The following is a 23,463-nucleotide window of genomic DNA, read 5'->3' on the forward strand; positions in this document are numbered from 1 at the left end:
CCTATATCTAGCCAGAGCTTACTCCTTCTGGAAGGCCTGGCCTCATAATGCTTTGCAGCACTCTGAGCCTTTACAATATTTCCACATCCGGATACAACTGTTCTTGTATTGTCTTCCAGTCTTCCCCGGCTACCCAGAAATTCCTTAGGAGAAGGGGCCACGTCTTACTCACTTTTGTCTGTCTTTGAGTTGAATGGGTGCTCTTTAATACCCACATAAATCCTCTACTCTGTGTCCACAAGCCAATCCCCTTCCACACCCACATACTCAAGACACCAAACTACTTAATGTTTTTAATTTAACAAAAAAAAAAATTTAAGTTTTTTATTTAAGTAATCTCTACACATCAGTGTGGGGCTTGAACTCATGACCCTGAGATCAAGAGTCGTATCCCCTTCTGACTGAGTCAGCCACGTGCCCCAATGTTTTTAATTTAGATTGTGAGCTTTCAGGGAAGATGGTCAAACTGGGCTTTCCATTCATGCATTCATTTAACGAATACTGCTTGAGTACCTAGTATGTGCCAGTCCCTGGGGATGTGAGGAAGGGAGGAAGGCAGACATGGGGCCTCTTCTCATAAATCACACATTCTAGTTAATATTCTGAGCTAACTGCAAAATAAAAGAGATTCTCCGAGTGCAGAGTGAAAGCTACAGAGGCTGCACATAACCAAATTGTACCAATGAGTGCTGCCATGGATGTGGGTACCATTTCCTCATTGCATTGCAAATTGGTTAGTACAAAGGGTACCATTCCTACACAACATTTTAAAGTTTGTGTTTATTGAGCAAATGCTATCTGCTGGGCACTGTGGCTAAGGTCTTCACCTTATTTAATCCTATCAACAATCTTTGCAAGGTAGAGCCTATTATTATATTTATTTCTCAAGGCAATTAAGTAAGGACACTTACTTAATTTGCCCAAGGACACTTCTACATACATATTTACCCATGTATTTATGTTTATTTGTACACCAAGTAGCTTGTCAGCAACATAATATTTTAGCAGTTTTTAGTAAAATATTAAAGTCTTTCTTAATTCTTTTAAAATCGGTTAATGCAGGGCACCTGGGTGGCTCAGTCAGTTAAGCATCCAACTCTTGGTTTCTGCTCAGGTCATGATCTCACAGTTTGTGAATTTGAGACCCTTGTTGGGCTCTGCTCTGACAGAGAGGAGCCTGCTTGGGATTCTCTCCCTCTTTCTCTCTCTTTCTGCCCCTCCCCTGCTTAGTCTCTCTCTCTCAATCTCTCTCTCTCAAAATAAATAAATAAACTTAAAACTTAAAAAAAAAAATAGGTCATAGAAGTAGAGAGTAAATGGGGGCAATGGCCCAAACACCAGGTCAGCACTTAACACAATATAGTCAAGGTCATGAATACCTTCCCAGGGGAAAGGCCACCTGGGGATCACTGGTGGGGCAGAGGGAACAAGCTGACCATAGAACATAGATTCACAGCATCTATGTGTGTACTAGGAAGGGAATATTGCAGCTTCTCCCTTACTGATACTCTCTTCTTTGAAGAGCGTGTAGTTTAAATCAATAAATGATTAACTTTCACTTTTTAAGGTAAATGTTACCCCATTTGATGAAAGTTCTCTTTATTCATTACTAAAACCATCACACTTTAACCTTCACAAGAAAGTAGAATACCTATTTCCCCATTTGCACATACAGTTCCAAGTATCAAAGGGAAAAAAGGGATTTGAGGGATTAATGGAATTCCCTCTGGGATCTTCTGAAGCCATAGATAAGGAATGAGGTCGAGTTAAGGCACCCACACAGATCTTGCAGCCTAAGGCCGATGCATGTGGAGGCTGATGAATTTCACTTGATAGAGGCAATATATATATTTTCTAAAAACTGGCAGAATAGTATTTCTGAAATGAACATGTTCTGTACTTATTTCTCCAAACATTTTTTTGAAAAAACAGTATTTATTAAAGGGTAGTATTTAAATACCTAAAGTGCATAAAGATGCAAACTAAGGAGTCTATCAACAGATAAATGAAGAGAAGCATTCTTAATCAATTTCTCTAAAGACTCTTTTGTTTTGTGTATAAAACATTATCACTGTTCATTACAAATTTAAGTCTATTTACCTTGTTGGATTTTTTGGGAATGGCCTTTCTTGGAGAAGATGCACTAACAGCTCTGCTAAGTTTGCTTTAAAAAGGAAGAGAGAATGTTAATTACTGTTCAAATGCCTTTCCAGGAGTTACATGCTAAAGGCCCAGGCTGTCACTAACACAGTAGTATGACTTTTTTTGTAATATAGTGGTAATTTTGAAAAGGAAAAGTCAAGGCAATTGAAAGTTCTTTTGAAGAAAAGAACCTTAGTAAGTGTAAATGAATGTGTTAAATGTTGTATTTCTCTTTTTCTCATAATTAGACCCCAGGAAATGTGCATTTACCTCCTTAAATAATAATAAAAAAATACAAGTTTTTTTTCCCCTGAGAACCAAACAGATTTTCTAAATTTAGAAATGACCACTTCTCCTCCTTTAAGGAGAAGTCATCCTTTTGGTAAAATGCAACATTTCCTAAAACACCTTGCTCTTCAACAGATACGTCATGGGTTGTTTCATTTTCAAAGCAACAATAGGAAAAATAAGAAAATTATCACATAAGGCAATTGTGTTCCAAAACATTCTAAAAAGAGAATAGGGAGACTTCACTATTAGTAATGGTTGCTGCTGATCAGAAAGACCTTGTGGTATGATCTGCTTATGGAAAGGTCCTGTTCTCTCCTTCCTCTGATGGTGCTCCTGGATATACCTGATTGAGCTTGCCTCGCTGACTGAAGACTTCCAGCTACTGAGCCGCTTTAGCCTGGCCAGCTTTCTGTTCCATATTTCTAACTCTTCTATTCTTTCTTCAAGGTTGTTGGTTAGTTTGCAGAGCTGCTTCACGGCACCCACATTTTCCATAAAGATCTGGTCCTGGAAAAGAAGACAGTACAGAGGGCATAAATGTACAGTTTGAGACCACCAGGGAACCGTCCGTGGCTCATTTGAAGACCGTTAAAATATACCACTGAAAATAGTTATACACACACACAACCTCAAGTTCATTCAAGACAGAACTGGAGAGGTTTGCAACTTAAAATGATCTTGCTAAACTGCTGGCTCTGTAGTCAAACTGCTTGTGTTCAATTTGCAATAAAATGGAAATATGTCCTTGTAATCCAAGAGAGAAAATGGAGCTGAAGGACACTGTCAAGTTTGGAATCTGACGATTTATTTTGTATGACCATTATACTATATTTAAAACTCATAAAAAGAAAGTCAGAACAGACTTCTGAATGTTGATTTGTATGTACATCACTAAATCCTCATAAGAAATGATTCTTGCTCTTCCTGGTAAAATGCATCAAATTACTTAAGTAAAGGAGAAAGGAATGAAGATGTGGGCTTTTCTCTGAGTTCTGCCACCTACCAGATGTGAGACCCCATATAAAATAAAACAGCCTCTCTGAGCTTCAGTTTCTTCATACTGAGAAGATAATTCTTGAGGTGTTAATTTCTGCTTTAACATCCCATGATCTGCCATGTACAATTTATGTTTTAGCCTAACTCCCAAACCAAATTTAAAACAACACTTAATTCTACCTGTTCAGGGAAGGTCACTGACACATCAGAAAGAGCAAGAAAGGGAAACCAACCAAAGCCAGAGTGTGCAAACCATCCCTTCTCCAACACATACTTTAGTTGTTATAGAAACATGTGTGTCTGTTTCTAAGCCATAACAAAAACACTGGAAAGCTCTCATCACCTCATATCCTGATCCTGTGACCTCCCTCCTTTCCCTCTCTCTGTTTACAAGTTCAGAATGCCAAAGAATTCTTTGGGACTCATAGAGGCTGATCCATTATTGTAAAATGATGAGCTCAAAGCCAAGAGAGAAAGATTGTTTTGTAGCTGGGGGATCAAACTCAGGGCTATGTGTCTTTGAGATTCTCATGATGCAACATGAAGCTTTAAAGGTTTCTAACAATGTAAAGCAACCACTCAGACAGGAACCAAAAGCTCAACATTACAAACTTAAGACTTAGTTCATGAAGTTTAAAGACATGCCCGCTGGTATAAAACACAACAGTAAAAGTAAGTATATAGTCAATTTCAAAATACTTCAATACTGTAATATGAGATGTGTAAATCACTTACTTTAGTATAAAAGATAAGGACAAAAGTACTAAAAGTAACTATAGCTATAATAGTTGGTTAATGGTGCATACATAAAAAGAGGTATATTATGACATCAAAAGCATAAAATATGGAGATGTGAGTAAAAGGGTAGAGTTTTTGTATGTGATCAAAACTCAGTTGTTATCAGCCTAAAATAAGCTGTTACATCTATAAAATAGTTTAAATAAGCCTCATGTAACTATAAAGCAAAAACCTATGAAAGATAAAAAGAAGGGAGTCAAAGCACACCACCACAGAAAATCAGTTCACAGAGGAATTCAGTGAAAGAGGAAGAAAGGAACAAGGGAACAGCCAAAAAACAATGATTAAGGTAGCATTAATAAGTCCTCATCAGGGGCCCCTGGGTGGCTCAGTCGGTTGAGCATCTGACTTCAGCTCAGGTCATGATCTCGGTTTGTGGGTTCCAGCCCCTCGTTGGGCTCTGTACTGACAGCTAGCTCAGAGCCTGGAGCCTGTTTCGGATTCTGTGTCTCCCTCTCTCTCTGACCCTTCCCTGCTCATCCTATCTCTCTCTCAGAAATTAAAAAAAAATAATAACATTAAAAAATTAAAAAAATAAGTCCTTATCTACCAAAAATTAGTTTAAATATAAATGGATTAAATTCTCCAGTCAAAAGGCATAGAATGAGCAAATGAATTTTATAAAGACCCAACTATATACTGCTCCCTACAAGAGAGATTCAAGGCTTTAAGGACACATAGAGCCTTAAGGAATGGAAGAAAGATACTCCATGCAAATGGTAACAAAAAAACAGCAGGGGTGGCCATAGTTTCAGATGAAATAGAATTTACATCAAAAATTATAACAAGAGACAAGGTCATATAATGATAAAGGGGCCAATTCTTCAAGAGAATGTATATCTCTGTATATATCTATATTCTATATCTATATATTTCTCTCTTTCTCTCTATATATACATATATAGATAGATTAGATATTGGTATATCTACATTCATAGAGAGGGAGAGAGAGAGAGACAGAGAGAAATACTAACAGACCTGAAGGGAGGTATTGAAGCAATACAATAATAGTAGGGGACTTCAGTATTCTACTTTCAACAATGGATAGCTCCTCCAGACAGGAAATCAATAAGGAAATACTGGGCTTGAACTATACTGTAGACCAAATGGACCTAACAGACATATACAGAAATTCCACCCAACAAAGCAGAATACACAGTCTTCTCAAATGTATACAGAACATTCTCAAGTCTAGATTATATTTTAGGCCACAAAACTAGCCTTACACATTTCAGAAGATTAAAATTGTACCAAGTATCTTTTCTGACCACAATGGTATGAAACCAGACATTCATAACAGGAGAAAAACTTGAAAATTCACAAGTAGGTGTAAATTAAACACTATATGCTTGGAAAACTAATGGGTTAATGAGGAAATCAAAAGTGAAATAAAAAATATCTTGAAGCAAATAAAAATGGAAATGCAGTACAATAAAACTTATGAGATATAGCAAAATAGTTCTAAGAGGGAAGTTTGTAGCAATAAACACCTATATTAAGAAGGAAAAAGAAAGATTTCAAATAAACAATCTAATTTTACACTTCAAGGAACTCTAAAAAGAAGAACAAGTTCAGATGAAAGGTAGTAGAAGGAAAAAAATAACAAAAATCAGAGCAAAAATAAATAAAAAAGGAGACAGAAACCCTATAGAAAAGATCAACAAAATTAAGAGCTAATTTTTTGAGAAGATAAACAAAGTTGGCAAACCTTTAACTAGATTAAGAGAAAAAATAGAGAAGACTCAAATAAATAAAATCAGAAAGGAGAGGTGACATGGCAACTGATACCCCAAAAATACTAAGGATCATAAGAAACCACTATGAACAACTGTACTGCAATAAATTGGATAAGTTAGAAGAAGTGGATGTTCCTAGAAACATACAACCTACCAAGACTGAATCATGAAGAAATGGAAAATCCTGACAGGCCAATTAAGAGAAAGGAGATTGAATAGATAATCAGACACATCCCAGGTGCCTGGATGGCTCAGTTGGTTGAGTGTCTGACTTCAGTTCAAGTGATGATCTCATGGTTCATGAGTTCAAGTCTCACATTAGGCTCTGAACTGGCAGTGCAGAGCCTGCTTGGGATTCTTTCTCTCTCCTCTCTCTCTGCTCCTCCCCTGCTTGCTCTCTCTCTCTCTCTCTGATAAATAAATAAACTTTAAAACAAACAAACAAAGAAACAAACATCCCAACTAACTAATTAAAGTCCAGGACTAGACAGCTTCACTGGTGAATTGAATTCACTCTTTCAAAAAATTGAAGAGGAGGGAATACTTCCAAATTCATTTTAAAAGGCTAGAATTAACCTGATACCAAGGTCAGATAAAGACATTACCAAAAAAAAAAATTATTATAAGCAATTATCTCTGATAAACATGGATAAAAAAATCTCAATGAAATATTAGCAAATTGAATTCAACAATCATTATAAAGATCCTACATCATGATTAAGTGAGATTTATTCCTGGGATACAAAAGTAGTTCAACATATGCAAATCAATCAATATGATATACTACATTAATAAAATCATACAATCATCTCAATAGATGTAGAAAGAGCATTTGACAAAATTCAGCATCTCTTTTTCTAATGTTTATTTTTGAGAGAAAGAAGCAGAGGAGGGGCAGACACAGAGAGGGAGACAGAGGATCCAAAGTGGGCTCTGCACTGAGAGCAGAGACTCCAATGCGGGGCTTGAATTCATGAACCATGAGACCATGACCTGAGACAAAGGTCTCAGGACTGAGCCACCCAGGGACCCCTCAGCATCTTTTTGAAAAAACCTCTAGACAAAGTATAGATGGGCTATGTCTCAACCTAATAAAAGCTCTGTATGATAAACCCATACCTAATATTACACTCGATGAAAAGCTGACAGTTTTTCCTCCTAAGATCAAGAACAAATCAAGGAAGGTCACCTTCCCCATTTCTATACAACATAACACTGGAAATCTTAGACAAAGAAATTAGACAAGAAAAAGAAATAAAAGTTATCTAAATGGGAAATAAGTAAACTGTATCTGTTGCAGATGATATGATCTTATATACAGAAAGTCCTAAAGATTCTACCTAAAAACTATTAGAATTAATAAATTTAGTAGAGTTGCAGGATATAAAATCAACATACAAAAATTAGTTGCATTTCTATACACTAACAACAAACTACTTGAAAAAGAAATAAAAAACCCTATTTACAAAGACATTAAAAACAATAAAATACTTAGGAATAAATTTAACCAGGAGGTAAAAGATCTGCATATTGAAAATTATACAACATTGGTGAAAGAAATTGAAGACACAAAAAATGGAAAGATATTCTATGTTCTTGGATCAGCAAAATTAATATTGTTAAAATGTTCATACTACTCCAAGCCATCTATAGACCCAGTGCAATCCCTATCAAAATTCCAATACATCTTTCATAAAAACTGAAAAAAAGTCCTATAATTTGTATGGAACCACAAAATATCCCTAATATCCAAAGCAACATTGAGAAAGAACAAATCACACTTCCTGATTTCAAATTATAAAGCTATAGTAATCAAAATAGTACTAGCATAAGAATAGACATATAGGCCAATGAAATAGAATTGAGAACCCAGAAATAAACCTACACCTATATGGACAACTAAAATTTGACATGGAAGCCAAGAGGACTCAATGAGGAAAGGGTAGTTTCTTTAACAGTGCTGGGAAAATTGGATATTCACAAGCAAAAGTTAAGATATTGGCCCTCTACCCTACACTACACACAAATATTAACACTAAGTAAATTAAAGACTTAAATGTAGACCCAAGACCATAAAAATCCTAGAAGAAAACATAGGGAAAAAGTTTCTGGACATTGATCTTGGGAACCATTTTTTGGATAATACCAAAAGGACAAGCAACAAAAGCAAAAATAAACAAGTGGAACTACATCAAATGAAAGAGCTTCTGTACAACAAAAGAAACAATCAACAAAACTGAAAGGCAACCTACAGAATGGAAGAAAATATTTACAAATCATATATTTGATAAGATATTAATATTCAAAGTACATAAGGAACTCATGCAAATCAACAGCAAAAAACAAATAATTTGATTAAAAATGGACAAAAGACATGAATAAACATTTTTCCAAAGAAGACATGCAAATGGCTCAAAGCTACATGAAAGGATGCTCAACATCACTAATTATCAGGGAAATGCAAATCAAAAGTACAGTGAGATATCACCACATACCTGTCAGGATGACTATTTTTAAAAAGGCAAGAGATAACAAGTGTTAGTGAGGGTGTGGGAAAAAGGGAACCATTGTGCACTTTTGGTAGAAATGTCAGTTGGTACAGGCAGTATGGAAAACAGTATGGAGATACCTCAAAAAATTTCTAGGTATATGTCTGAAGGACATGAAATCATTGCCTCTAAGAGATATTTGTACCCTATGCACTATTCGCAATAGCCAAGATACAGAAACAATCTAAGTGTCCAATTGGTTGATAAATGGATAAAGAAAATTTGACACACACACACACACACACACACACACACACAAATGGAATATTATTTAGCTATAATAAAGAAGGAAATCCTGCCATTGTGACAACATGGATGGACCCTGAGGGCATTATACTAAGTGAAATTAGTGAGCCATAGAAAGACAAATACAGTATGATATCACTTATGCGTAGAAACTAAAAAAAGCCAAACTCAGAGAAACAGAGAGTGGAATGGTAATTGCCAGAGGCTGAGAGATGAGGAAATAAGATGTTCATCAGAAGGTACAAACTCAGTTTAAAATGATAAGTTCTGGGGATCTAATGTACAGCATGATGACTATAGTTAACAATCCTGTATTATATACTTGAAAGCTGCTAAGAAAGTAGATCTTAAATGTTCTCAGCACATGCACACAAAAGATAATTGTGTGGGTGATGGATGTGTTAGCTAACGTTATTGTAGTAATCACTTGCAATAAGCATGTGTATCAAAGCATCATGTTGTATGCCTTAAACTTATATTATACCTGAATAAAGTAAAAAAAAAAAAATTCAGTTGGTAAGGGAGGATAGCTGGGGGGGGGGGGGGTATTTGAATAAAATGAGATAGGACACAAATTGGAAACTGTTGAATTTGTAAAGTATATACATGGGTTTCACTATTAATCTCAGTTTGTGTATGTTTGAAGTTTTTCACTAAAAATGTTAACAATTAAATCAGAAAGTAAAAACAAACAAACAAACAAATCTCTTGACAAAAGTTCTTTAAAATTTTCTAAGTCTGTTACAAATTTTTCCTTACTTATAAATTTATTTTAATAAAAGTAAGGCTCCAATCATGAAGACAAGAATATCATTCTATGGTTCTAAATCACAGGAAATGTCATATGACCATTCACTATGTTTACGTTGTAGAAAGCTTTATACTATAATTATAACTGGTCACGATGTCCAAGCAGTGGTCCCAGACAGATTCCCAGCCATCATCTCTGATTCCTCCCCCAGGCACTACCCCCCCCCCGCCCCAGCAGTGCCACCCGTTCAATGTCCCAAACCTCCTGAACCTACCCACTTTTATCCATCCTCACTGGCACTGCAATACCTAATTTTCTTTTTTCTTTTCCTTGGCAACCACCTTCTTCTTCTTTTTTTAATGCTTCCTTGATCTGTGAATTCGTGATTTAGCCCAAATGAGAGCAGATCATGGAGAATGACACTAAAGTCCTCTCTAAACATAATAAGTTCATTCTGCACTATCTACCCAACAGGACTTTTAATGCTGCCTCATGAGATATGAGCAAATGGCTGCAATTGTCCAGTTACTTGTAAATAATGATAAAAAGCCAACTCTGATTTCTCCAACTCAAGTTTACTGGCACCATACATCTTCTAAGTAGATCCAATAGGCAAGAAGATAATTCATGTGTTTTCCTATTTAAGAGGAAATAAAGATGGAAAGGAAATTTACTACTACCTTCCTGGTTATAATTATGTCCCTGACTTTATGGATCCAATGGAAAATTACCAAACAATAAATTTCTAGGACATGTTCTAGGGATTGACTCTGACTAAATACTTCTGATTTCTCTCTATATAAACTGCTTCATAATCATACACCTCGGAGCCTTATTCTGTTTTGGTTTCAGTGCTTCCAGTTTGCAAACCATCTTTTTTTTTGTGTTTGCACAATAAACTATTACTAATTACTACTTTGGTGATCCATTGGTTTTACCTCTGTTACTTCTGAACTTTTGACACATGAAAACAAATGAACAATCATTTTTTAAAAGAAGACAAAAAGAAATTTTCCTACAAAAACACATTTTCCAAAAAAACAATAAATTTCAAGTTTCTCTTTAAAATGTTTACTACCAGAGAGGGGCACCTGGGTGGCTCAGTCTGTTAAGTGTCAAACTTCAGTTCAGGTCATGATTTCACTGTTCTTGAGTTTGAGCCCTGTGTAGGGCTCTGTGCTGACAGCTCAGAGCCTGGAACCTGCTTCGGATTCTGTGTCTCCCTCTCTCTGCGTCATTCCCACTTGTGCTCTGTTTCTCTCTGTCTCTCAAAAATTAATAAACATTTAAAAAAAAAATTTTTTAATGTTTACAACCAGAAACAAGAGGATTTTCTCACTACTTCCAGTGTGAGGAGCCCTTAGGAAAGAAGATGGTCTACAAACAAGTGATCAATTGTTAAAATATCCAGAATTGGTTTTAATAACATAGTAGCTCTAATCATCGAGCTTGGAGTCCAATCAATCATCTGAGTGCAACAGAGAACACTTACCTCCAACAGGAAACTTATTGCCACTACTGATAAATGAGTTCTGCTACCTCCTTTGATGAGAAAAGAGTAGACTTTTAAATCATCTGCTGACTAGGACATTTAAAAGCCCCCATTTTGAGGGAAGAGGAGCAGGAGATACAGGCGTCTAGTTATGGAATGAAGAAGTCATGGGAATAGACAGCATAGAACAGGGAATGCAGTCAGTGGTATGGTAATAGTGTTGTGTGGTGGTGACAGATGGTAGGTATCTGCACTTGTGGTGAGCATAGTATGATGTCTACAAACTTGTTAAGTCTCTGTTATACACCTGAAACTAATGTAACATTGTGTGTCAACTCTCCTCAAATTTTAACAATTTTTAAATAAACAAGCGAACAAATAAATTTTAAAAAAGCCTACGTTTGGATTCTGGGCTAGCCATATGAACTCAAACGAATATAAATTTCTTAAAACTCAGTTATTCTGAATTTAAAAAAATAGCGTGTTTCATTCTATTTAGAAAACATAAATCATTTCAAAGACAAGTGAGGTGGTAGCATCTCTGAGTGGCATCTGGAAAATTTATTTAACAATTAACCATTTATTAGTTAATACTATATTATAGACCTAAAAGTTGTGGTCTTTTAAAATAATTTTTTTTAAGTTTGTTTATTTTGAGAAAGAGTGTGGGCTGGAGCCAGGGAGGGGTAGAGAGAGGGGAAGAAAAAGAATCCCAAGCCAGGGATGAATCCCACTTGATCATGGTGGATAATTCTTCTTATATGCTGTTGAATTTGATTTGCTAGTATCTTGTTGAGTTTGCGTCTGTATTCATCAAGGATATTGGCTTGTAGTTCTCTTTTTTTGCTGGATCTCTGTCTGGTTTGGGAATCAAAGTGATTCTGGCTTTGTAGAATGAGTCTGGAAGTTTTCCTTTCATTTCTATTTTTTGGATAGCTTGAGAATAATGAGTATTAACTCTGATTTAAATGTCTGGTAGAGGGGCGCCTGGGTGGCTCAGTCAGTTAAGCGTCTGACGTCGGCTCAGGTCATCATCTCATGGTTCATGGGTTCGAGCCCCATGTCGGGCTCTGTGCTGAAAGCCAGGTCAGAGCCTGGAGCATGTTTCAGATTCTGTATCTCCCTCTCTCTCTGACCCTCCCCTGTTCACGCTGTCTGTCTCTTTCTCTCTCAGAAATAAATAAAACATTAAAAAAATTGTTAAAAATAAACGTCTGGTAGAATTCCCCAGGGAAGCCATCTGGCCCACGGCTCTTATTTGTTGAGAGATTTTTGATAACTGATTCAATTTCTTCACTAGTTATGGGTCTGTTCAGATTTTCTATCTCTTCCCATTTGAATTTTAGTAGTGTGTGTTCAGAAATTTGTCCATTTCTTCTAGGTTGTCCAGTTTGTTGGCATATAATTTTTCATAGTACTCCCTGATAACTGCTTTTATTTATGAGGGACTGGTTGTAATAAATCCATTTTCATTCATGGTTTTGTGTATTTGGGTGCTCTCTCTTTTCTTTTTGAGAAGCCTGGCTAGAGGTTTATCGATTTTGTTTATTTTTCAAAAAACTAACTCTTGGTTTCATTGATCTGTTCAACTGCTTTTTTGGATTCCATATTGTTTATTTCTGCCCTGATCTTTATTATTTCTCTTCTTCTGCTGGGTTTGGGGTGTCCTTTCTGCTCTGCTTCTAGTTCCTTTAGGTGTGCTGTTAGATTTTGTGTTTGTGCTTTTTCTAGTTTCTTGAAATAGGCCTGAATTGCAATGTACTTTCCTCTTAGGACTGCCTTTGCTGCATCCAAAGAGTTTAGATTGTTGTATTTTCATTTTCACTTGTTTCCATATTTTTAAAAATTTCTTCTCTAATTGCCTGATTGGCCCATTCATTCTTTAGTAGGGTGTTTTTAACCTCCATGTTTTTGGAGGTTTTCCAAACTTTTTCCTGTGATTGATTTCAAGTTTCATAGCATTGTAATCTGAAAGTGTGCAAGGTATGATTCCACACCCGAAAAACAAATAATCCAGTGAAGAACTGGGCAGAAGACATGAACAGATACTTCTCCAAAGAGGACATCCAGATGGCCAACAGACACATGCAACGATGCTCAGTGTCACTCATCATCAGGGAAATACAAATCAAAATCACACAGAAATACCACCTCATGCCAGTCAGAGTGGCTAAAATGGACAAATCAGGAGGCTATAGATGCTGGCGAGGATGTGGAGAAACAGGCACCCTCCTACACTGCTGGTGGGAATGTAAACTGGTGTAGCCACTCTGGAAAAACAGTGTGGAGGTTCCTCAAAAAATTAACAGTAGAACTCTCCTATGACCCAGCAAGAGCACTGCTAGGAATTTATCCAAGGGATACAGGAGTGCTGATGCATAGGGGCACTTGTATCCCAATGTTCATAGCAGCACTTTCAACAATAGCCAAATCATGGAATGAGCCTAAATGTCTGTCAAGTGATGAATGGATCAAGAAGATGTGGTTTATCTATACAATAGAATACTACACAGCAACGAGAAAGAATGAAATCTGGCCATTCGTAGCAACGTGGATGGAACTCAAGGGTGTTATGCTAAATGAAATAAGTCAGGCAGAGAAGGACAGATACCATATATTTTCACTCATATTTGGAACAGGAGAAACTTAACAGAGGACTATAGGGGAGGGGAAGGGGAAAAAACAGTTAAGGAGAGAGTGGGAGGCAAACCGTAAGAGACTCTTAAATACTGAGAACAAACTAAAGGTTGATGGGGGTTGGGGAGAAGGGGAAAGGGGCGATGGGCATGAAGGAGGGCACTTGTTGGGATGAGCACTGGGTGGAAACAAACTTGACAACAAACTATAAAAGAAAAAAAGAAAGAAAGAAAGAATCCCAAGCAAACCCTGCCTTGTTAAAGCAGTGCCTGATGTGGGGCTTGAACTCACAAACTATGAAAGCATGACCTGAGCTGAAATCAAAAGTCAGCTGCTTAACAGACTGAGCCATCCAGGCACCCCAAAAGTTGTCTTAAGAAATCTTACATTAACAAAAATCATTTCTAAAAAAAAAAAAAAAGCAACTGCTTCCATGAGGGAAAAAAGTGACTAAGGTAGAATTTTAAGTTGCCATATTAAAATTGATTTTACTGAGAACTGTGAAGAATAAATGAATTTGGTCTGTATAGCAATGAAAGTGACTTTATAATCCCCCAAACTAGCTGAGCCAGGATTTTGGACAAAGTCTTACCTGATGCTGACCTCCATGCTCTTAACCACTCTGCCATATACAATTGGTGATTTTTCAATCATCAAAATCAACAATATTTTGTTAATGTTCATTTTCTTCCTGTCTCATCTCTGTCCTCCCTATGTACTCATCCATCCTCTCTGCTCACTTGGCTTTCTGGTGCTGTGCTTGCCCCATATTCTCCTGCATTAAGCCCAACCCTCTCAGCCTTCCCAGGTCTCTTCCTTCCTCTCTGAGCCCCAACAATCTAGAAGCAATCTGCTGCTTTTAGTCTACTTGCTTCTTATTCCATAAGAATGGAAAGCCTATAGACCAGGCAAGTACCAGGAAGTAGGGGTGGGACAGCCCAGGAGCCCTTGTAGGGGACCTCTCCTCAGCATCATGTCACCAGATCTGGCATTTCAAGGGAGCCAGAAATCCAGAATTTGTGTGAAGATCTCCTAATTTTTTAAATCTTTTTTTAAGTTTATTTATTTACTTCGAGAAAGAGAGAGAGAGAGAGAGCAGGGGAGGGGCAGAAAGAGAGAAAGAGAGGATCCTAATCAGGCTCCCATCTGTCAGCACAGAGCCCGATGTGGGACTCAAACTCACGAACCATGAGATCATGACCTGAGCCAAACTCAAGAGTCAGACGCTTAACTGACTGAGCCAGTCAGGTGCCCCTAAGGTCTCCTAATTTTTACAGATAGGCAACAAATTTGAAAAATTTTAAAACACCATGAGGAAAAGAAGTTTGTAAGCCAGACTTAGAAACAGGTCTCCAATCTGTGACCAGCATCCATAACTTCTCCCTTATTAACATCTTCACCCATGTCTGCAACTTCTCCTTAAGCCCCACTGTGCTCTCAATCTCCACACTCTCACTCCCCACTGGACATTTTCATATGAATGTTTGGTTGACATCTCAAACTCAAAATTGAACTCATTTTTTCCACTAGAAAACCACTTCTCCTATCAGAGTTCATTATATTAAAAGAACTGCTTCTCTCCTTTATTTGAGATTCAGAAACTCAGCCATTAACATAAACAAATTACTACTGAGAACCCACAATGTATGTGATACATACTAAACAGCATAGCATTGACAAGGCACATTCTCTGACCCCAAGAAATTCAGTCTAGTGGAAGAGATATGGAATAGAAAGAGAATGACAATGCAATGTGATAAGTAGTCTAGAAGATGTTATATTCAGAGGCCTAAGCCAATATAGAGACAGGATCAATCAAGGCATCAGAGAATTAAATCATTCAAACACTATTTGTTGAATTCCTACAGTACTCTAAGCCCTAGGGTTGAAGCCACAAATAAAATATGGGAGATATAGCTTCAAAAAATACAGAAGATTTTTAGAGTCACACCATTAACCAGGGATACTGGCAAAGAATAAGTAGGCAAATAAGATAATTCCAGCTAGGGACAGAACTCTCCAGGGTGTAATGGAAAAGTTTGCAATGTGTCCCCTGCACAGAGGCACAGCTGAGGATGGGGTCTGCACAGGCCCGGAGGAGGCTCCTTTTTCTAATTATAGCAAAGGCACTATGTACTGCCTTGGTAGTCCTGAATCTTACAAAACAGTGAAACCAAGTGATGTGGAGACTATTTTAGATGAGGTGGTCAGGGAAGGTCTTGGCACTGAGATCCAAATGATGAGACCATCTAAAGAAGAGTCTTTAGGGCAGAGAACACTCAACAGAACAGCTCTGAGGCAGAAACAAACTTGGTGAGTGTGAGAACAGAAAACAAAGCTGGTGGGGGAGGGGCTGGAAAACCAGAGGTGCCCATGTGTGCAGAGACATGATATTCTGAAGGTGTTTTGGGGTTGGGGGGAGTGGGTGTGAGTGTTAGAAAATGAGTTAGAAAGAGAAGATTCCATCCAGATTTTGGAGGGTTAGCAATAAACCAGTGAAAAGTCAAAGTGGGAAAGGGAGATTGTATGATTAGAACGTTTAGTTTTGTTTTTGTTCTAGGGAGAAAAGTGAGAAGCATAAAGAGAATAAAAAGGGATGATAACAGATGAGAGATGTCGCCAAAGTTAGAACAGCAGCACTTGGTGTCTAATTGGATACTGTGCGTGAGAAAAAGGAAAATTTGAAAGGTCACCTGTGATGCCCCCTTCCTCAGTCACACCTTCGGACCCCAAGGTCGGCCACTGTCTTCTGTCACTTGTCTCTCAGTCCCCCGCTTCTTTCTTATCTGTGAACCCCTGTGTAATGTTCACATACGGGAGCACTGTGCATCCCACAGTGCTTGTCACACTGTCACTCAGAGCTCTATTCTCCTGGCCTGTCTCATAACCCCGCTTAGACTGTCAGCTGCTTAAAGACAAGAACCCTGTCTTACTGATCTTCACATGAGTCAGACAATTTTTGCCACATTACAGTTGAAGGAAAAGAGAACCAATGAGTGAAAAATAACTACATACTAAAGCATAGAAGGGTGGCTTATAACAGGCAATTGTAACACAAACACATACACACACACATACACACACACTACTCAAGGCCTAGTTATTCACAGAGTGAACATCTTTACACAAACTTAGCTGTAAATTCATTTAAGGCCACTCATATTTATTGGGTACATTTTTCTTACACCAAATACACCTAATAATACTGCTCAAGAAATGAAACCACCTGCTCCTAAATAATCACAGAAATCAATAAAGTTGCCAAGTGAAGAGATAGATGAGTAAGCCAAGCAGTGAAGCCCTCATGGTCTAATGTAGGGTTAGACTATGGTGGTCACCTCCCATGGCTCCTGGCTCTCAGGACCAGCCCCCTCCCACCACTGAGCTTTCACTGGGGTACGCGAACCATAGGATTTTATAAGAAGAAGCAAATTACCCCAGATAAGAAAAGTTCATCTTACACAGTCATCTCTCCTGAAAGATGAAGATGATTTATACCAACTTTGACCTACATCACTAATCTCCGGCTCTGGTTGGTTACATGGACAATCTGTAAAGATTCAGTCATTTCTGTTTCTTATTTGGGCATGAGGTTGCAGAAAGTACATGTGGAAAAGACAGCACTGTAACGGAGTGCCACATTTCAACATGTTCATGTGCATTTCTAGTTTGCATTTTAGCTTCAATAAAAATTTCTTTAATAAAAGGGGACATTTGGGGGCACCTAAGTGGCTTTGTCAGTTAAGCGTTCAATTCTTGATTTCAGCTCAGGTCATGATCCCATGGTTCGTGTGATCCAGACCCATGTTGGGCTCTGCACTGTCAGTGCAGAGCCTGCTTGGGATTCTCTCTCTCTCTCTGCATCTCCCCAACTTGTGCTCTCTCTCAAAATAAACATTTAATAAGAATGAATAAATTAAAATAAAAACATAAAAAAGGACATTCGGTGAAGAGAAATGGAGTATAGAGGGAGAAACTGTAACTGAACCTGACCTATTAGTATGGCACATGAAGCCCAGGAAGTCCTAGAAAAGTTCCTTAAAACAAGCTGTCCTGGATGTGGCAATCAAGGCCAACATGGCGCCCACACCAATGGGTAGGAGGCCAGGAAAGCAAGAGGCTCTCTGTACATCTTGCCCACTGTATAATTGACAGACAGCATGGGGCAATAGGAGTCACATTATCTGTGTTCTTAGTAAGAAAGAGTAAAGGAGACATTCTGTGAAGTATTTATAATGTAGTGGAGGGATATTCCACGGTGTTGAGGATTAAACCAGCAACTAAAGTCTATCCTCAGAAGTGAACCGAAGTGCAAAGCCAGGCTTCAGAGCATGGACCTGTTCACCTGCTCTTAGTGTTACAGATTCTGTAAACCAGTGTGGCCTTGGTGATGTCTTCATAGACTGAATCACTATAAGATCCTATCACTCAGAGAATCACAACCTGTCCATTCCGGACTCCTGTCAGTTTTATTTACTTATAAACTGAATGCTGCCTTGGCATGAATTGCTCCTCAGATGACAAATGAACCTGGCTGCCTACAACAGGAATACCACCCTTATTTTCCCAGGGCTCTGGGCTTGTCTTCTTGGGAATGAACTTGGGTTGTGGCCTCTCTGGGGGACTAAGGGGGTGGGTAGCCCTCAGAACTGCTGGAATCCTAACAATCCTGCTAATAATCCTGACTAACAATCCTGCTAATAATCCTGACTATGCTCATTCAACTCAACTGAGAATGGGAAGATACTGGGCCAGGGGAGAACTAATTATTTTCCTGAAGGGTAGCAATAAAAAGCCCTGGACAGATGTTACCTACACAGAAAACACAGAAATCTCTTTCCTAAGGGTCCCAGCAGAGGACACAGCCAGAAGAGACATAGCTGCTACCAAATGAGTAACCCCCAAGAGCCCTATCTTGGAGCCTAATGACACATTCCCAAGGCTGCACCCTGAGCTTGATGGCTGTGTCTACATACTTTTCTCTCACCCAGGAAGCTTCTGAAAATGCAAGACAGTGAGGGTGACCTTATTACATGAATACCTCAGAATATCCCTTATCTTATATTTTAAGTAAATAACTGGGTAACTTCAGTACTTTATTATTAAAAATAGATCTCTCAAAATACACTTCTCAAGGGAAGTGGTAGCCCAGGTCTGAGGGCATGACCAAAGAGCTGCTTCTATTCTAGAGGGGTCTGGAAAGCAGGAGGAAGTAACTCAACCTCTGCCCCTATGTCCTTGCAGCCTCAGGGCAGAGCAGACCATCCAGGCCTCATTATCTTAAGTATTTGTTGTCCAAGAGCTTGTAGGAAGAAGACTGAGGAAGGGCCCAGCATGGAAAGGCACCCTCTACCTTGCTACTCCAAGTGTGGCTTGCTGAGCAGTGAGGTTGGCAAAATAGACCCCACCTGGAGGCTGGTTAGAGATGCAAGATCTTGGGTCTTACCCCTTTCTTGCTGAATCAGAGTCCGTATTTTTGTAAGTTCCTCCACTGATTCATGTATACTTTGAAGTTTGAGAAGTCCTGGCCCCGTGAACTGACAGATTACAAATGAATCTCACCTCAGACATCTCTCCCTACAAACTATAACATCCCCATGTCAGCCAGTTTTCCCTCCAGCATCAAATATAACAGTGCAATGTACAGTAAGTCAGCAGCAGGGTGAATTTGCCAACCTTGCAAAAAAGGCAGTATTTCATAGAATTAATAAACGTGAGCTTGGAGCACCACTCAAGCCACACACACACACACACACACACACACACACACACACACACACACAGCATTGGCAAGCAAGGGAATGACAGCCTTAGACCCCTTACCAAGAGAAGGGGATCTCATCTATAAGGATGGGGTCCTTCCTTCAAAAGGGAATCATTTGAATATCAAAGAATTCCAACAGGCCCTTGGGGAAAACGATGAGCCTCATGAATATCTTTTTAAGAGTGACCCACTTTATGATTGTGTCATGAAAGTGGAACATACAATTTTGTTGAAAAACTATGCTTGAAAAGAAAAATCAACCCTCCTTTCAGTCTTTAATCAGTCTAAGAATTTAATCATTCTATTTTAGTGATAACCTAAAGTATATTAAGTGAGATAAATTATACTTTCTTAAGTTTGAGTCCCATTTTCTAAGACAAGTCTAATCAAATCTTGCTGTCACTATTTCACATGACATTAGGTCACATTTTATGGGTGCTCCTGCTAACTGGACTTTCCCTGGGTCAGTTTTTCCTCCAAAAGTAAGACCCACTCAACTCTACTGTCACTGTTACATATTCCTTTTCCCTTTTCCCTTATGGGGCTCCTTTTTGGTACCTCTGAGTAGCGTAGCATAACTGATACCAATTACTCCACAGCTGAGTGAAGCTTTCTTTTTACTATCCTGTTTCCTGGTTGGAAGTTTCAGTGCATTGTGGTGCCACAGAAAGGGGTTCACTGTGGGGGATCATAGCTCCAACGGCAGATATATTCAGTGGTTACCTTATCAACCATAAGGAAGTTCTCCAGCGTCTCCCCATTGTCACAGGTGACATTACCGACCTCTCTTACGGCTCTAGGCAGGATCTCCTGTACCTCCTGGGCGATCATTCCTAGACAAAAACACTCCCAACAGGTTTAGTCAGGAAAAGACCTCTCTGGAGAACATCCTCCCAAGCCTACATCAAAATGGAAGGCTGATAGCCCCCCAGGACATCTTTGCAAATACATGCTTATCCCTTCACAGCTTTTGCTTTGATCTATGATACATTTGAAGAAGGAATTTTGAGCCCATAACCACCATAGGACTAAAAGTAGGGGTGTCATTTCTTGACTTTTCCTTGAGACTCTGGGCCAGATGTTGGAGGGAGGGAGTAAATACCTTGAAATCCCTGTATAAAGAAGTATGGGAAAGGCATCAGCTTGATTTCCTTTAGTTTCCTGGAGGAGGATTTGCCACCTAAATGGTCCCTCTTTCTCTAAGACTCCTGGATACGAGTATAAACACCACTGTGTCCCTTCTCTGACCCAGACTGACCATACCTCTCCCTCTCTGGCATCTGCTCAGTGTCACACCTCTTACAGCTAGAGCTGCCATCTGTCCTCCCCCCCGCCCCCCGCCCCCAGCCCTGAGCAAGATGACTCCAGTGAAAAGGAACAATGTATTCAAAATATTTGGCCAGTACCTTGGGGTGCAGGAATAGCGATGGGGTTGTTGAGTCAAGATGACAGAAATTTCTGTCACCTTTCCTGTGCTAGTGATTACGGATTTCACAGAGGAAATCACTGCCATAGCACACAACCTCCACATAAAGAGGGAATTAAACTTTCAAGAGTTGACAACATGAAATTAAAAAGGGAACTTGTGATCATACCTGTTTCATGGGCAGTGTTTATTCCCATTGAAGATGCGAACTCAGGTTTGTAGTCGTATTCAACAATCCTCATTTGGGCTATTCGCTTCAGCTGCTCGCTTGTGTCAACCTAATTTAATTAAAGAAGAGCGGATTTCACCCACTGAGATATTTCCCATTCAAATCAATGCCCAAAGAGATCCAGAGAAACTAGGAGTGTTGACAGCAGGGCGGTTCCTCCTTCTTGCCCGAACTATTTTAAGAAAAGTTTGTTTTTCTCCTCAGAGAAACCAAAGCTTCAAGGTCCATGTCGGTGACTTCCATCCCTGACAAACGAAGACAGGGTTTTTATGTCTAAATTACAGGGTGAAATCGCCCCCATTCACTACTCTTGCCTTTTTTTCTCTCCTTTGAGGGGTGAACTCTCCTTCTGAGAATGGAGACTGATCACTTTAGAGAGAAAAAAATCGCTACTCAGGATTGCAAGGGATCGTTTCCAAATGGACATACATTAAAACACCAAATATAGGCCAACCTTGTATTTATGAACTGAAAATGCTTAGTTCAAGTAACAACCTTTAAGGAATGGGTATAACTACTATATTATTGATTTGCTTTTGGACATCTCACTGGAAGACATTTCCTCAAGTGGCAGGTTGCAAGCCTGTATTGTCCACCTGCTGGACCTTCCAAGATCCAGACTTTCCTCTCCTACAGATGGCTTCTCCCCCAAACCACTCTGGGCAGTGATGGCATACTTCTCTGAGCTCACTTCTTTTACAGGTTATGAAGGTATTCCCAACTTTCACTGCCAATTCCTCAAAATAATGTCACTGGGTCCCAGCAAAATGATCACAATACACAACAAAGTTAGTGTTTCCTAAAGCTAAATATGTTTCATTCAAAGGATTCTCTTTTGAGGATTTTTAAAAATGAATTCATGGTAATAGCAGAATCAATTTTTTTAATGACCTTATTCTATAAGTAAAATGCTGGCAGCCCTTTTTCTTTTTTCTTTTTTTAAAAAATTTTTATTTATTTTTGAGAGAGACAGAGAGAAAGAGTGCGAGCAGGTGAGGAACAGAGAGAGAGAGGGAGATACAGAATCTGAAGCAGGCTCCAAGCTGTCAGCACAGAGCCTGACATGGGGCTCAAACTCACAAACTGTGAGATCATGACCTGAGCCAAAGTTGGATCTTAACAGACTGAGTCACCCAGGTGCCCTGCCCTTTTTCTTTTAGGATTTTCTCTTCAGTTATAATTTTCTTTTAAGATATAATGACTACAAAACCAGTGGTCTCTTGGCAATTAAAATTACACTGCTTGGACATTCATCCATGTATTAGAGTAACCAAAAGTGCTTTGTTATTCTTGTTTTATGAAAACTCCTGACATAGCCTTCAACTCCCATGACCCTCTCTGTTGAATGAGTTGAAAAGCTCCTCCAATATCATTAAAAGCTCCCCATCCTTCACTGGTTTAGCTGATTGTGAAAAATTGTGGCTTGACACTTAACTGGCTAAATGGGCAAACTGTCCTTCAGGTACTTACTGGGAAGTATAATTTGGAGCTCACTGTTATTTTGATACTTGCTGCTATTAAAAGCTTGGTTCAATTCATTTATTCATTGTTTTATTCAACTAACATTTAACAATCACCTTCAACATCGAATGCATTACACTAAGTGTTGGGACTTTAAAAAATGATTGCTTTTTAAAATTTGTGGTCAACTAATTGTGTAACCTGAAACCATAAACCTCATAGAAGGGAACACAGGTACTAATTTCTCTGACATCAGTCACGGCAACATTTATATCTCCTAAGGCAAGGGAAACAAGAGCAAAAATAAAACTATTGGGATGACATCAAAATAAAAAGCTTTTGCACAGTGAAGGAAACCATCCACAAAACAAAAACGTAACCTACTAAATGGGAGAAGATATTTGCAAATGATATATTTGATAAGGGGTTAGTATCCAAAATATATAAAGAAGTTATACAAAAAAACAAATAATCTGATTAAAAATGGGCAGTCAAGCTGAACAGACACTCTTCCAAAGAAGACATCCAGAGGGCTGACAGGCACATGAAAAGATGCTCATTGTTACTAATCACCATAGAAATGCAAATTAAAACCACAGTAAGATATCACCTTACACCTGTCAGAATGGCTAGAATCAAAACGAGAAGCAATAACAAGTGCTGGCAAAAATGTGGAGAAAAATGTACTATTAGTGGGAACATAAATTGGTACACTATTATGGGGAATATAAATTGGTACAGCTATTGTGCATTGTTAGTGAGAATTAAAATAGTACAGCCAGTGTGGAAAACAGTATGGAAGTTCCTTGAAAAGTTATAAATAGAAATACCATATGTTCTAGTAATTCCACTGGTGAATACCCAAAGAAAGTGAAAACATTAATTCAAAAAGATATATGCACCCCTATGTTTATTGTAGCATTATTTACAATAGCCAAGATATGG

The 23,463-nt window shown here is 38.5% G+C and overlaps 1 protein-coding gene across 1 annotated transcript in view; it reads right to left on the minus strand.

The window, feature by feature from the left end:
- The window catches only part of MYRFL (myelin regulatory factor like), a 132,456-nt gene that overhangs the window by 19,452 nt on the left and 89,541 nt on the right, over positions 1 to 23,463 (minus strand). The window contains exons 12-15 of the mRNA XM_039245608.1: positions 20,998 to 21,106; positions 20,126 to 20,235; positions 2,777 to 2,940; positions 2,101 to 2,164 (exon numbers count right to left, since the gene is read on the minus strand). Of these exons, the coding sequence (XP_039101539.1) occupies positions 2,101 to 2,164; positions 2,777 to 2,940; positions 20,126 to 20,235; positions 20,998 to 21,106 (447 nt within the window). The remainder of the gene's footprint in view (positions 1 to 2,100; positions 2,165 to 2,776; positions 2,941 to 20,125; positions 20,236 to 20,997; positions 21,107 to 23,463) is intronic.

The sequence above is a fragment of the Hyaena hyaena genome, unplaced genomic scaffold, assembly GCF_003009895.1.
Source record: "Hyaena hyaena isolate Hyena2069 unplaced genomic scaffold, ASM300989v1 scaffold_262, whole genome shotgun sequence".
NCBI lineage: Eukaryota > Metazoa > Chordata > Mammalia > Carnivora > Hyaenidae > Hyaena > Hyaena hyaena.